Here is a 16,955-nt window from a genome sequence, read left to right as displayed (position 1 = left end):
TATTTAAACGTTCCCGATGGGACAGCAGAGGCAAATCAGCCATGCCTTTAACTAATGTCTCAGAAATTTAGTGTTCTGTGGCAGCTGATGGCCATATAATCATGCTGCCTACAAGACAAGTGTCTGTTCTTTTGAAGCTCATGTATATATTCAGAGTCTTGCTGATTTCAAGGTCATTTTGGCAGATCTACCTCTGAGCATGCTGAGCAGGAAATTACCAACAGGTTTCTTTTATTACATAATTGTGAAATGTTGAACAGACATGTATCAAGAGCTTATAATTCCTGATGCATTTAATGAGCCCTGCTGATTTATAAGCCGTACTGATTGAAGTACCTGCGATCTGCTTAGGACTTGCTGGAGGCTGAACTCGAAATGAACACAACTCATTATACAATCCCTTTTTTTTTTTTTTTTGCATTGCAGTAATAAAATATTAGGTTGTGTAATGCTGTGTTGATTCATCCGGGCGCTTTCTCTATTTTCAGAAGTGAACAAAGCACTTCAGTCTTTCATAATGCCTCATGGTTTCCAATCACATGATCTTTCACTTGATGACCTCATCATCATTTCAATCAATTTGTGATTAATTTGAGTAATTAATTAATTAATTAATTAATTAATTAATCATTAAAAATCTTCAGTTAATAATTGATATGTAAGAGTACAAGATTACAATTTAAAATAAAGATACTTGTATTACATAGAATTACTGTATATCTAAACATTCTGTATACACATTACTCTCAGTATTACATTAAAATAAGTTATGTCTGTTCCTGATGGCCTTTAATAACCAGCTCGGGAAAACCGGTCCTGCTGTCCATCTCTCTGGTAAAGTACAGATCAGTGGCTTCCCCTAGAATCACTTCTGCTGTAGTGAACACTTCCAGGTCACCCAGCACATGACCACCGACGGTCCGGCCTTCCTTATCAGCGAGGGAGATATGTAGATGAGCTTCCGGGTTTAATGTGCCTACAAGAGATACAATCTCAAAGCGTTCCTGCAGCTGAATCACCTACACACACACACACACACACACACACACACACACACACACACACACACACACACACACACACACACACACACACACACACACACACACACACAAACCTGTAAACTAAACTGTTCACTGAACAAATTAATTAGTCATAAAATACATTTCTTTGTGCTCAGGTCTTCATCAGTGAACATCTGAAGACTTGGCAAGAAGGAATTAGTGTTATGTCTGTAATGATCTCAAAAATTACGCTGTACTAACGAGTTCTTCGCCTTGATGCCCGATGACCCCTGAGAGAAGTTCGGATAAGCGGTAGAAAATGAGTGAGTGAGAGTGTTAGTTCTTCAGGAACTCTTGGGTGCTTAATTCCACTATACTATAAACCAATATAGAAAGGAAATTATTTACATTTGCATTATTTCTGTCCAGTGTCACCCAAATGAGGATAAGGTTCCATTTTGAGACTAGTTCCTGTCAAGGTTTCTTCCTCATATCATCTCATTCTCTTTCTATACTTCTGTAAAGCTGCTCTGAGACAATCTCAATTGTTAAATAAATTAAATTGAATTACATTTTTAAGTATTTTGAGAACCTCAAGGCTCCAAAACTAAAGAAGCATCTCAGTATCTCGACTGTATTTGTTATATCTGTGTTATAGACCTTATTAGTGTTGTCTGCCGTTGCGTTGGCCAGCCGTAGTGTTGCCTTTGTCACGCTTCCCACGCATGTGATGATGAACGGTGCTTTGAGCTGCTTCTCCTCTACAAATGCCTGCAGAGACGAGAGTAACTCCTGTCCTGGACCCAGACGCAGGGCAAACACCCTCAGAGATGAGCTTGGTGCAGCCTACACACAAACACACACAACAAAGAATGAGAAAAGAGAGAGAGAGAGAGAGAGAGAGAGAGAGAGAGAGAGAGAGAGAGAGAGAGAGAGAGAGAGAGAGAGAGAGAAAGAGACTCCATGACTGCTAGATAAGACTCAGGTAAATAAATAAATAAATTTACATGTAGTGACTACAAGACATAAACAATTTATAAGATTAAGTAATAAAATAAAATAAAAAACACCATTGATCCATAGTGTATCCAGGCAATATGTATAATAGCACCATAACATGAGGTGATATACTGTAAGCATGTATGTGCTTTGTAACACTTTTGCCAACAATGATAAAGAGATAAAAAAGGTGATTTTTTTTAAATACATATAATTCTATTCTAATAGAATTCACACATTTAAAATTCACCAATCTGATTGATGTTCTGGTGTTATGGTGGTGCAGCAGGTAGAAATATCACAACTACAAATTACTTAGTGGAAGGTACCACGTATGAATTCTTGGACCACTTGGATTGGTGAATCTAACTTGTCCCTTGGTGTAAATGATGGTAAAATATCCGCCCGGTATCCTGTATGGAGTGGTCAGTCAGTCCTTTGGTGAAATGGTTTGGTTCCTCATGAGATTCTAACATGACATGCACACTGTTAAGGCACCAATGCTGCTGATGCCTTTGCACCTTTGGAATTGTATTTTATGCGCTTTATAATTTGTACTGGTATTGAAATATTATATATTGCATATTTTCATGTCATTATGTGTGAGAATTGACTGAATATAATGCATATATGATGGAGGCTGACACAGTTGCAGTTTTGTTGTTCTCCTTGTTCTCCTTCTTGAACTTTTTCTTCTATGTGATCTATATATATTAGTTTAGTTTAATTACATGTAGTTATATAAAGCTGGAAGTTTGCATATACCCAGGGTAAAGATTTTCAATCTGTTTTTCACACAAACTTCACGTTGTATACATTTCTTTTGGAAAATCCAAAATGTGGAATGTGGTAGCTTAGTTGTTAAGGTTTTGGGCTACTGTTTTAAAGGTTGCGAGTTTGAATCCCAGGTCCTCTAAGCTGCCACTGCTGGCCCCCTGAGCAAGGATCTTAACCCTCAATTGCTCAGCTGCATAAAAAGAGATAAAATATTGTGTATAAGTTGCTCTGGATAAGGGCATATGATGTAAAAGCAATTACTTTGTTACATCAGAGGCAAAACAGTAAGGTTTAGTTCAGCGTTAATATCAGAATTCCAGTTGGTCAAAGGTTTGCATACACCAAGTCTTTTGGAAAGAGTCTGGAAGAGTCTAGAAATAGATTGAATGAGTCTAAAAAGCTTTAGATTGTAGAAGTGGGAGTCGTTTAGTTAGGAGCCATTTCCTAACAACTGCAAGTACCACAAGCCTGCAAAACTGAAACTCTTCTGATCACACAGACTATATTAAAAAGAGGCACAAAGTAATTTCCTTGGATGAACAACATTTGGTCAACTGAACCTTAAGGTAACAAATAAAATGGTGAAGGAGTGAAATGTACATCCGTTATTAAGAGAGTACATTTCTATAACCTGTTATAGCCTGCTGTAGAAAGAACCAACCACTACTCTGAGACCTGTATAAAAAAACAGGCTGAAGTTTGCAGAAGATCAACATGATGAAGATCTAGCAGTTTTTGAGGAGTGTTTTCTGGGTAGAACAGAAAACTGTTCTGGTTGGGCCATAAAGATCATGGTGGTGTTACTTCAGTGGTTTCAATGCTAATTAAGCTCCTGATCAGTAGGCTGTGATTTCAGATCCCAAGACTACTAAGATTCTACTGCTTGGTCCTTGAGCAAGAGCCATCAAATCACTCCGGATAAGAATATCTGCATAATAATTACATAAATGTAGTATTGGAGGCATATTGCAAGGCCACTTCTTTTAACAAACATTATATGTTCTTGTTTTCTCCCTTTCTTTCCTTGTGTCCTCAGAAGGAGGAGCTTGGAAACATGCACTAGAAACAAGGAAGAATTTAAAGAAATAACAAACCTTATTAAATTATTAAAAAATAAATATGAGCTGATCCTGTTTTATGCTGTGCTGTCTCACATTTGTACATCTGACCCATTCAGTCGAATTATTTAATGGGACACGGTTATAGTGAGACAATATTGTTAGGTGTCTGAGAGAGGAGTAAACCTCGGACAGGAGCGGCTGCAGATCTGGAATTTCACAAAATGCGCTCAGTGTTTTGTGTAGCCTCTAAAAAAACTGTGAGGTTGTGTATCTGTCAGCAGAAGAAGGCTTCGGCAGTGTGTCCTTTTCTCATTACACACCGCATGCTGTGAATGCACTAGAGCTTTTGCACAGTTTGTGTTTTGTGTTCCACGGGTCAGCGCATCCATTCAGTGTGTCTTTCTCTCGCATGTCTTTATCTGCCTCTAATTCTCTTTCTCCTGCGGACTGGCTTCTCTGTCTGTATAGGCTGCACACACCCACCGTCTTTCTGTGTCTCTCTCTATCTCTCTGTTTCAATGAACTCTTCATGGGGCTCAAAGGGGCACAGTGGACACCTGTAGGCTCTGTGGGGGCTTTTTTTTAAGGCCTGGGCCTCCTGACACTTGCCAGCTGGAGCATTTTAAATTCAGACTGTTTCCCAGATGAAACAGAATTCTTTGGATAAAATATAAGCAGACAGACAGGCCGTGTTTGGTGTCTGAAGTGTCCTTGTAATGAAAGATTTAGATTTAAAGCAGTTTAGCATTGTGCAAACTGCATGTCTGAATTCTTACATGATCTCAAAAGACATCATTTACCTCAGTGATGACAAACCGGTGTGAAAAATCAGAATAAAAAAGTATGTACACATTAATCGTAGTTAACACTTACAACATTTCAAGATGTTTAAACCTAAAAAAAATTCAATTTCACCTGCTCCCTTAAAAAGATCGTGACTAAACTTGATATCCTTGGTTTTACCTCACAAGTAGTCAAGACTACAGATCAGTTCTATTAAATTTTTGAGTTAAAAAGAAGACAATAGTTTTACAGGGACAAAACTTTACAGGGCTATCATGTTTTACAGTGTATTTCAGAATCCACCTTTTAGATTTAAGGACACCTTGATGTGCTTTTAAAATTTACACATGCAGTAAGTGTTATGCTAATTCTTCTCTAGTTCTGTCAGAAAACAGGACAGTGGTGGCTCAAGCAGTCAAAGCTCTGAGTTGTTGATCGGAGGATTGGTGTTCAAACTGCTGGGCTCTTGAGGGTTGCCTTGCCCTTAACCCTCTCAGCTCCAGGGGGGCTGTATCATGTCTGATCCTGAGTTCTGGCCCCAACCTCCAAAAGTTGGGATATGCAAAGAAAGAATTTCACTGTGCTATAATGTACTTGTGACCAAAATAAAGGTTTGCATGTCCATCACATTGCTTTCATTTTTGCTAAACTGCATGGACAAAATACTAATTAAACTCTGTACACTACAGCACAGACACAACAGGACAGGCTACCTTTCTGTTCGGTATTCTGTTCACATGAGCACTCACATTATATCATGCAACTGTTAAATTCAAGGGTTATCATTTTCCATAACAAGAGCTCCAGTCTCCGGACAAATCACATATTTATATTAATGCGCTCTTTAACTAATAGGTTATTGTGCTCTAATGTTGTGTTCGGATATGTTTCTATAGTAACCGAATGGTGGATTCTCTGCATAAATTAAAGTTATACTGTGAAAACATGTTTGTATTTGAATGGAGTCTTCTCTGATAGTTTTTTTTTTTAACAATAAAGCTAAAACACTCACATGCACATACAAGTGCAGATAGTATGTGCTATCCCATTGTAGCAACCAACAGCGTTATTAAATGTATAGTTTATAAATAAGCTTACCATTAGGTCTCTGGAAAAGCTGTTGCCTTAATGTATTTCTTCACTCTGAACACGAGATCAGATCCTTTATGTTCTTGGAACCAGGAAAAATATAAAAGACGACAGTTACAAAGTAATAAACAGAATAATGTGAGAAAAGTACAATGTAGGAGGAAAACTCAGGTAGAATGTGCTGTAGGAGACACAGAATGTTCAATCAATAACAAGTGGAAAAGGAGCAAAGGTCAAAGCTCATGATGTGGAATGTCCTTAAACCAACAACACATTCAGCTAAAATTGCTTCACATGTTTGTTGTAGTGAATTGAAATTTTAATACAGAAAAAAGCATACAGGCAAAGTGACCTTTAAGATGTGATGATGACAGACAGATGCATTACAAATAAAACTGCAAACCATATTGACAGCATTTGTTTAAACATAAAGCAAATGTTATCTAAAGAACAATGAGTGGTCTGCTATGGCCACCTGCTGGTCAATACCAATACATACTGCTAGATATAGTTCAGAATAGTTATTTTGGTGGGCAGAAAGTCCCATTTAACCCCTTAAATGCACGATTAAAAAAGTATACTAACATTTTTTCTCATCTATTTTTTCTTTTTGCCAAAAAAAAGTCTATATTGCTTCTAACTGAATATGTGCAATATTCTATTATAAATATTACAATTGTAGTGCTTTAATAAATTTAAATAGAATAAGTGAAGCAGAATAAGTCTATTTTTGTCACATATACATTACAGTACTCTTTCTTCATGTATTCTGACTTTGGAGACTGGGGTCAGCACTGATACAGCACTCGTGGAGCAGAGACGGTTAAGGGCCTTGCTCAAGGGCCCAACAGTAGCAGCTTCGCAGTGCTGGGGCTTGAACACCAATCTTCTGATCAACAACCCAGACAATTAGCTGCTTGAGCCCCCAAACAAACGAACAAACACTGCTAATAAGCAGAACATTGTATTTTAGTATTTATCCACATATTATTTCTCATCATAATTCATTATAACTCAACATCATGTGTCTTCAAGCAGAGAAAGCACATATCAGCAGTTCAAGATTGATAAAATAACCAGGACAGAAATGCATTAAAGAAAAAACAAACAAACAAACAAACATACAAACAAACAAGCAAACAACAAACTGGACTTAATAATATTTCTGATTTAGATGTTCCATTTCATTCTGAGGAACATGACCAGTTAATAAGATCTGAAATAGCTTTTTTACAGGTAACAGTAGGTCACATTAAAGCTGATGTAAAGCAGATCATGAAAATCATTATTTGTTCTCTGATCCACTTTCCTCCATCGTTCCTAAGCTATAGATTGCTAGAGAAAATGTCCTATAAAGAATCACATGAAGAATCATCCTTTTTTAACATGTCTATCTTTGTTCCTGTTCAAGTGTGGATAAAGATGCATAACCCACATCCACAAGTGTCTCTCTTATAAAGAAAAGGTTTCTGAGAGCCATTTTAGTCCTATATTTGTGGCCTTGCTTTTTCTTCAGGCACTTGATGTTGAAGAATACAAACCAATTTCAAATGTGACTAGGGGAGAACTGGGATTTGAAAGCAATGGAAACTGAAAAATCAAATGCATTTTTTAATTTTTTTTTTAGGTTACAAAGCCTTTTCAGTATATAGAAAGTATAAAAATCTGCATCCAGTTTTTCAGTGATGATTTTTAACTTCTGGTGGTTTTTCATATCTCATATAATCATTATAAAAATATCACATATTAGGCTCGGTTTAATTGACTTAATTGATATTGGGCCAATGATAAATTCTGTGTCTGACTCCATTTCCCAGGATGCAACTCAAACTACCAACATGCAGTTCACATGCTGAGGTTCACCTGAATGCTAATTGCACACAGTCAGGACTTAGTCACTACTGCACAATTATATAAACACAGACACTGGATACAGATTTTGTAAAATGTTCATTCAGGTCTTTTTCCTCATCTGTGACACATCAAGCCATTGATTCAGGTTTGGTTTAAAACCATGTTTTTTTTTCTTTCTTCTTCTGGCTGAAACCACAAAGTGGTTTTCTAAATTATTACAGTATACAGTTGTACAAAAATAAAGACAAACAGTACTAAAAGCGTTGAAAGGATGCTCAGTACCGGCAGCTGAATATAAGTCCTGGGATACACTCAGTAGTCGTTCTTAGTTCTTAGGTCCAAGTTTACAGTATCTGTTTGAGATTATCCACTGATGGTAAGATTTGGACTAACCTTTACAAATCTGTAAGTTGTGTTGTATTGTAACTCAGCATTACAGCACTTATCCAAAGCGACTTACATTGTTTCATTTTCTTATCATACAACTGAGCAATTGACGGTTTAGGGCCTTGCTCACAGGCCCAGCAGTGGCAGCTTGGTGGACCTGTGATTGAACTCACAACCTAAACATGCCATTGCTGGAAAATCATATTGCTAGCATTTGGGAAGTGGACACGTGTCTAATACACTGTCACGATCAAGAGAACTGTCTGGAAGCCAGAAGAGAAAGAGAAAACATGAAGAAGAGTAAAAGACAAATCAGGCCTGTGTTAATTGGTAGAGATAATCTACAGTAACAATAAAATAATTAAATGTGACTATACGTTTGGGCTAAGCCATAAAGTTATGTAAAGTAAAGTAATGCTAGTCCAACTTCATCTGACAAGCAAGAAGCTAGATTGGAGAAAGCGCTTGCTTTTGCACATTAAATGTTAATTATTAAGATAGCTTTCTTGGTAGAATTTCTACTACATTATAAACGTCTTGTCTAATCGCAATGTTTGATATAGCCTTACACCTAGCATGCAGAAAATACCGAGGTATGAGAGCCCCATTGTGTTTTCCCTCCTGTGACCCCCACAGTCCCAAGAATCACCTCTGTCCTTCTGGAACTCACATCCTTCTTGGTATTTCACTTAATTAATGCCATGAATCCGGTCTGATAGTCTACAGTGAACACTGGGTGGCGCAAATGCGTCAATTTTTCATCATCTCCCAAAAAGTTGTACTAATCTGTATATCATGGGTATCATGTCAAACTCAGATCAGTTAATTGCTTAACATTGTCCTGCCATTTGTTTATTTTAATGAGTGAGTAGTTGTGTCTGTAAGTCCATTCAGTCTATATGACAATCTCAATTAGACATTTCAGCTTCCCATAATTACTGTAAGTGCAACTATAAGCTGAGATTAGATGAGCTGAGAAATCTTTATACACAAATCCAGTATATGTACAAAAAAAGGGCACTGAGAGCACAACACAGAAGATATAGTCAGCGAGACTATAAAATAAATATACAATGAACACAATATAAGGCCATGTCTTTTTTATTGGGACTGTCAGGCACAGAGGCCACACCTCCTTCACTAAGACTGACAGTTACAAAGGTCATGCCTCATTCACTAAGACCAACAGACACAGAGGCCACACCTCCTTTATTGAGACTGACAGACACAGAGGCCACGCCTCCTTCACTGAGACTGACAGACACAGCGGCCACGCCTCCTTCACTGGGACTTACAGAAAGAGAGGCCACACCCCCTTCACTGATACTGACCAATACAGTAGCCACACCTCCTTCACTGGGACTTACAGATACAGAGGCCACACTTCTTTCACTGAGACTGACAGACACAGACCACGCCTCCTTCACTGAGACTGACAGACACAGACCACGCCTCCTTCACTGAGACTGACAGACACAGAGGCCACGCCTCCTTCACTGAGACTGACAGACTCAGGCCATGCCTCCTTCACTGAGACTGAAAGGCACATAGGCCACACCTCCTTCACTGAGACTGACAGAAACAGACCAAGCCTCCTTCACTGAGACTGACAGACACAGAGACCACGCCTCCTTCACTGAGACTGACAGACACAGGCCACGCCCCCTTCACTGAGACTGAAAGACACAGAGGCCACACCTCTTTCACTGAGACTGACAGACACAGAGGCCACGCCTGCTTCACTAGGACTTACAGGCATAAGATTGGGACTTAAAGGCCATGCCTCCTTCTGTAATACAATCTTGAAAAATGTTATCACATTATTATATCATTACATATGTCTTTGACGTAGCATTTTAACCTGATCTGATGGAAAGGTCTCAGTATCTGTCTCAAAGCTCTGTGTCTGTGTGTAAAGCTCTCCCTCATGTTTGGCACCGGTTCTAAATGCTTGGCTACAGGCCACCACAAATGGCTCCGTTTTTCATACAACACTTGTCTCCTATTTGAGACCATGGCTGAGGGAGAAACATAATGGCAGTTCAATTACCTGCTTTATTACCACATGATCTGTCCTTTCTGCCTGCACACATTTTGATTTGTCCCACCTTGTGCATACACTGGCAGCACTCTATACAGAGCCTTGGCAAAGAAGTGCTGGCTCGCCTGGGCCCATGTGAACCTGCTCGGTTTGTGTGGGAAGGAAGCAGGTGACACCTATTCATTAACCATTAGCACCCGGCGTCTGCGCCAGGCCAGCTGGCCTTCGTGCGCTCCTTCACCCAATTCACTCATATTTCTCTAAGGAAGGAGCTTTTAATAGAAGACAAAACAAAATGAATGAATTTGCTGCTTCAAAGCATGCCGCAGATGTGAATGATGGACAACGGACATATACACACAGACACAAATTTTTACCTCCTCTCGCAGACATCTTCAAAGTCATGACCTGAGCATGGGACATTAGACTGAGATTATAGTATGGACTAGGTAAATGAAGTTAAAGTCACAGTCTATGTGTTTTTTTCATGCTGAAACTTCTCAAACTAGTACGACGCAAAGTAATTAACACACAGCATTCTGTATTCCCTTTGTCGTTGTTGTTTTCTTTATTTATACCATCTATTGTGACATTCGGTATATCATCTGGTGGTGGTCTTCAGGTCTGTTAGCAATAATGTAACATGAGTTATTTACACTACCTACAAAGTTACCGCATATAATTGATCAAGCGTCATATGACTAGTGTTCACTTTTTTCTTTTTAATTTCAGCATTAATGCAAACACAGTTTACCTAGGGAATATTTACTGCGTTTCTACTCTGCATATTCATAGTATCAGGATTGTATAACTCTAAATCTATTTATTATTCGTACGGAGGATGATGAATGACCTTGGTAACAGAAAGGATTTTTAAATAGTTTGAAGAGGAATTTATTTTTCCTTCTCTCCTGCCCCAGTGCTGGTCATCTTTAGGACCTTTAGAACAAGAGCAAATAAAGATGATTGATTTTCCAGGTGCTTTCGCTGCACAGCCAGGCAGATATTTACAGAAGAGGCAGTAAAAGTGTGTCATGTTTAACCAGCCTGATTTGTGCAGACAACTCTGTGTGTGTGTGTGTGTGTGTGTGTGTGTGTGTGTGTGTGTGTGTGTGTGTGTGTGTGTGTGTGTGTGTGTGTGTGTGTGTAGGAGACAGATGCTGTGAGATAGATACAGCACACAGATAAGAGGACTTTCAGTCTTGTCTGAATAGAGATGTGCGCATGAAGGCACAGTCATTCACAGGCCTGGCTGCATGGATATACAGTCAGCTTAGCTTCTATACAATGTGTGTTGGACAAATTGGTGTTTTTTTAAATGGATGTGTTCATTGTATTATACCTAGCATTTCAGTTAAGTTAAAAGGAATTCAAAAAAAGAGTTGGTCATTAGCATATCCACAATCCTACAGCATGTTTTCAAGATCTTCGTGTCTTCAGGTATTGAGATAAATTTAGAATTTTTTCCCCATTAATGCGATATTGCTGTTTTAAGGAATGAAATGGCAGTCATATCCTCCACATTCTATGACAGTCCTATTTCATGTATGTATAGGCGATGCAGAGGGTGGTGATGCAACAGATGGGCTATAGTCAGCAATTATACACCTAATAAAACCCTCTAAATTACTAAATGACTGCATATGTAAGATGAAATATGCTGTATCGCATTCTCCTCATATGTCCTTGAAACCACAGATGGGCTGGAGAAAAAATAAAAAAAACGCTGAGCATCCCTGTGCATTGCTAATCCCAAGAATATGCTCAGCTAGAGCTCCATCTAAACCCAGGATTAGCAGAAATAGTCCCTGTGTGCAGCAACAGTCCAGCATTGGACTGATTACAGCTAAATATGTTAATTAAGGAGTCAAACAATAAGACTTTTCTGTCGCAGATTTAAACAGTTGCTGAGCAATAAAGCTAGACACAGTTACAATACTGTATACTGTATTGTATTTCCACATTTCTTTCACACACTTATTATTTACACAAATTGTTTACATTTTACAGGCTGCAAGATGTAAAGAGGAGCTCAGGGTCTGTTTTAATATGAGACTATGTCATAGAAAACCGAGCAGAGTTAATAGGGAAGAATTGTGTGTGTGTGTGTGTGTGTGTGTGTGTGTGTGTGTGTGTGTGTGTGTGTGTGTGTGTGTGTCATCATCATCATCATCATCATCATCATCATCATCATCATCATCATCATCATGTGGTGGGGTCTTCTTTATATCCATCCACCTTTCCCAGCTCAACACAGATAGTCACTCTGATGGGCATCAGTCATTATAAAATACGCTCCTCTTGTGAATTCAGCATTCTTTCACACATTTCTCCCAGGGAGAACAGAGCAATGTGTTCCATGTTCTAGTTTTCATGCCCATACAAAACATCTGTTCTCATCTAAGTAATCCCTTGCGTCCCAATTTAAGGTTGTGTAATCTCAGTGAAAGTTGCAGACAAATTACAGTATAGTCAGATACACAATACCAGACTGGGTTTCTCCTTTAAGTTAGAAGACATTCTGATTCACAGACACCATGACAACAGCTGATAAAATACACCTGCAGTATTCACACGTCTGAATAAGACACTGTGATGTGTCAACTCAGAGACAAAGGATTCAGATAGGTGTCTAAATCATTGCTCTGTATATGACAGAAACACTGTGTGAAAACTGAACTATATACAGAACAAGACTGTCAATAACCAGGCAGTAGGACAATTCCATTTCAGGTCAGTTTTACAAGGTAGTTTGATGATGGAAAGCAAAGGACCACAAATTGGGGCTTGTTAATTGGCTTGAACATTAGGTTTTATACAATTTGTTGGTGCAAATCCCCAAATGATAATCAGCGTCCATAATGAGTGTCAAAAACACAGGCATGGAAATCGAACAGAATATTATATAATCTGTTTCAAAATGGTTAAGGGTCACTCACTGCTGGAATTCACTCCTGGCAGGTCTGCCCCATGTGAGATCTGACCTTGGCAACTAATCCAGTATGCCACTGCACTTGTTCTCACACCAGTTCATTGATATGCCTCCTCCACTGGCGTCCTGTAGCTTCCCACATCAGATTTAAAACACAGATCAAAAACAGACTATAGCCCTGTACCCTGTACCATGCTCTGAAAACAAACATCTCTCTCAGGGTACATGCAAAAAGGTTTTTTCCTGCTCTAGCACCCAGGTGGTGAAAACTTTCATAGTCTGTCTATACACCTGCATCACTGGCTGTCTACAAACCAAGACTAAAAGCCTACTTCTGCACCAAGTGCTTAAATTAGCATATTGTCATGTTATTATTCTCTCTCTCTCTCTCTCTCTCTCTCTCTCTCTCTCTCTCTCTCTCTCTCTCTCTCTCTCTCTCTCTCTCTCTCTCTCTCTCTCTCACTGCCTGTCTGAATGGGTTTTTCCATCAGAGTCAATCCAATAGACAAGGGTTGACTACTCTCTGCTGGAAGTATAAACCTTACAGAGTTTAAGCTTAAATCCATTTGTTGTAGCTAACCGAGAACTTGTGGAGACCTTGTGGATACTATATCATATCTACAGAAACATTTACAGTCTAATTAAACTGACTTATTCCTCCCTAACTAGATTAAAGTGGAAAGGTTTCCCATCTGGGGTCTGAGTGTATTTTCACCGCTGGCATGCTCCTGCTTTTAGTGCTCTGATTCACCTTTAATCTTGACTTCTCCTGATTGAGAGAGCACACTCACACTCTGGCTCTGATGTCCGCAAGCCAACACACACACGCACACACGCACACGCACACGCACACACACACACACACACACACACACACACACACACACACACACACACACACACACACACACACACACACACACACACACACACACACAGGTGGAAACTGCTGAATCTGACCTGCATGCTGACACTAAAGCTATTTCACCAGCATCTGCTTCTTCAAACAAATTCAAGAATTTCTCTAGCAAACAGATTTACCTTTTTGCTGTGTTTTTTTTTTTACAAAGCTAATGATGCTTATATGCTCCTTTTTAAGACATTGGGTGAAGGAATTGAAGTAGTTTCAACCTTCCAAAATACTTGGTAAATCTAGATGCTTATAAATGAGACGTTTTGCATGACACTGATTAATTTCTTAGCAGAATAGTGACACTAACCTGTCAATGTCTGTCACGCAAGAGCAATATTGGATTAAAAAAAATTCTGACAAATGATATTTGACAATTATTATTTGTAGCATTAAGGTCATGTTTGTAGATTACAACATCGTTGTGTGATGTAAAGACCGGAAAACAATTTACAGAAACTATTTTGCTTGAGACAGAATTCCTCCACTTGTTTTCTACATTAGCTTTGCAGCACTACTACAAAACTAACGAACAACAGACACCAAAACTCAAAATGCAGCTCCATTCAGAATCTGATTCACCTTCTCATTCATTTAAAAAAAAGATCAGGAAGAAATACACAGAGTATACTTGAATCCGTAGTACATAACACCACAAAACCCTTCAGTCTTTTCTTTAGAGAATAAAACCATGTTCATATCACTAGAGAACCCCATCTCCCAGTTGGCTAGTTCCAGTTATGATGCAATCCTCATAGTTCTGAATTTAGTAACACCTGATGAAATGTTAGCTAATAATGTTCTGTTTACTGCTTAGCACTGAATGGTCCACTGACCCAACAAACCACTGTATAAGTTGTAACAATAGTTGTATTGTGGTTTACTATTAATACTACTCAGCTGAACAAGTAGTTTGTGGAGCCCCAATAATTGTGGAGCCCCAAAAGCCTTTAGCATTATTGGTGTGTGCTTGAGACAGTATAGGACAGCCAATGACATCCATTTAGCAGTTTTTCCAACCTTTTCAGATAAAAATAACATTGTCAGCTTAGTCAGATGTTTGTGTGATTTTGACTCATACTGTCTGTGGTATGTGCTGTGATAATGATTGTGGCCTCTCAGCTCTCATTAAAGCAGTGTAATCTGTGCAGTGGGAGTGCGTGATAACAGGGCCGTGTCCTGTGGGACTTGAACCGAGCCAGGTGGAGAAGGGGCTTCTGGGTATTCTGGCTATTCCCTCCATGAGCCAACCTATCAGGTTACAGAATCCATGGAAACATGTGATGCCTCACAACATGGCTGTGGTGTCAAAAACATGGCCATGCTGTCTTTCTCTAAGATGGACGTTCTCCAGTTCTGCTTCCTGGCTCGCTTCTACGTCCCTATATGGATTGCCCAATGGAGATGAGATGGCGTTTAATTAAAAAAATGTGTGTGTGTGTGTATGAGAGGGGGAGAGAGAGAGAGAGAGAGAGAGAGAGAGAGAGAGAAGAGAGAGAAAGATGGTGTGTGTGACGGACTAATTAGGACCAGCAATTACCCCAAACTGTGGCTGCGTCCCTCCCCTCGGCTGAAAGGACAATAGGTTGTCTGTCAGTGCCAATGTTGCTCATGCATGACAGATGTGTGTGGACGCCCTAGACAATGGCGCCAAATGGGTACCCGATCGGCAAGAGAGTGTGTTTGTGTGTGTCTGTGTGTATATATGGAGGGGGAGTAGTGGGTGGGTGAAAGATGGCAGCTTGCATCCGAGACAGTCTGCACGGGGTGAAGAAGATCACCGCAGGACCAGCAAATCCAAGCAGACCCCCATGGACTGGCCTTACACACACACACACACACACACACACACACACACACACACACACACACACACACACACACACACACACACACACACACACACACACACAAACCTGTCATAGGCCCCATGGAGCTGGCTGCAGTTTGCTAATGGATGTCTGCCACCAGTATCTCAGCTACCAGTTCTACACACTCACTCTTTAAATATGAGCTGCCAGAGGAGGGAAAATCTGTATATTTTATTACCATGTACAAAAAAAAAACGACTTCAGTTTTTATCCGCAAAGAAGATTTGTCTTTTCGTTTAACATGCAATAAATTGACAAATTGCATTGATGCCTCAGTAAGGGATTAACACAGTAATGAGTTGTCTTCTGAAGAATTAACACAGTGGTTTTGAGCGAGGGAGAAATTAGCCTAGTAAAGAGGAATTAGCACCTTGATGAATTAGCAGAGTGAAAAATGAGCACAGCAATGAACTAATATTTTAAAAAGTAGCCAAATCTAATATGCAGATACCACCTGATCCCCTGTGGCGACCCCAAACAGGGAGCAGCCAAGAGACCAACACCAAAAAGCCTCTGTCTATCCATTAGCTCCCACCCTGACTGCAAATTTGAAAAATGCACTTTAGGGGTGGATCTAAATCATGATTGTCGTGGAGATGACATTACAGTGTGTGAAGGCATTAAAGAGTTGTGTGAGGAAGGGAAAGCTTGCTGCAAACATACAGATCAGCCTATTTATATATGTTGGGGCCAGGGGTGGCTCAGTGACTGAAGCTTTGGGTTAATGATCTTAAGGTCAGGGGTTCAAGCCCTGGAACTAAGCTGCCACTGCTGAGCAAGCCTCCAGGGCTCTGAATCATGACTCTATGTTACAATTTGCTGCATCATGGCTCTTTCCCCAGATTTCTAACAAGCTACAAAGTAAAGAATTTCTCTATTTGAATGTGATTAAATTAAGGGGATTGAGACAACTCCACCATTTCCAGCTGCATCTCTTACCAAACAATTTTTGTATATTCACACTACAAATGCATATAACCCATATATATATGCATATATTATATATGCATATATATATATATATATATATATATATATATATATATATATATATATATATATATATATATATATACTCATACAACAAACAGGGAAAAGTGCTAGTTCAAGTATTTCAGGAAGAGGTAGGTCACCACCCATTGTTTGAAGAACAATGACTCAGCTGTTTAGACATCTGGGGGAAGTTCATTCCACTACCTAGGTGTCAGAACAGAAGAGTCTGGCTGTATACCTACCTCTTACCCTGA

The 16,955-nt window shown here is 39.3% G+C and overlaps 1 protein-coding gene across 1 annotated transcript; it reads right to left on the bottom strand.

Annotated features, from left to right (window-relative positions):
- Nucleotides 1–214: 214 nt before the first annotated feature.
- LOC113648230 (bifunctional protein GlmU-like) lies at nucleotides 215–5,931 on the bottom strand. The gene is made up of 3 exons (XM_027155334.2): nucleotides 5,723–5,931; nucleotides 1,665–1,850; nucleotides 215–1,019 (listed from the first exon to the last, which is right to left on the bottom strand). Exons 1-3 carry the CDS (start codon nucleotides 5,723–5,725, stop codon nucleotides 768–770), a joined length of 441 nt encoding a protein of 146 aa, XP_027011135.1. The 5' UTR covers nucleotides 5,726–5,931; the 3' UTR covers nucleotides 215–767.
- Nucleotides 5,932–16,955: the final 11,024 nt, after the last annotated feature.

The sequence above is a fragment of the Tachysurus fulvidraco genome, chromosome 16 (genome assembly GCF_022655615.1).
Source record: "Tachysurus fulvidraco isolate hzauxx_2018 chromosome 16, HZAU_PFXX_2.0, whole genome shotgun sequence".
Classification (NCBI taxonomy): Eukaryota; Metazoa; Chordata; class Actinopteri; order Siluriformes; family Bagridae; genus Tachysurus; species Tachysurus fulvidraco.
Note: the sequence above shows the minus strand (reverse complement) of the source record. Positions and strands in the feature narration are given on the sequence as shown.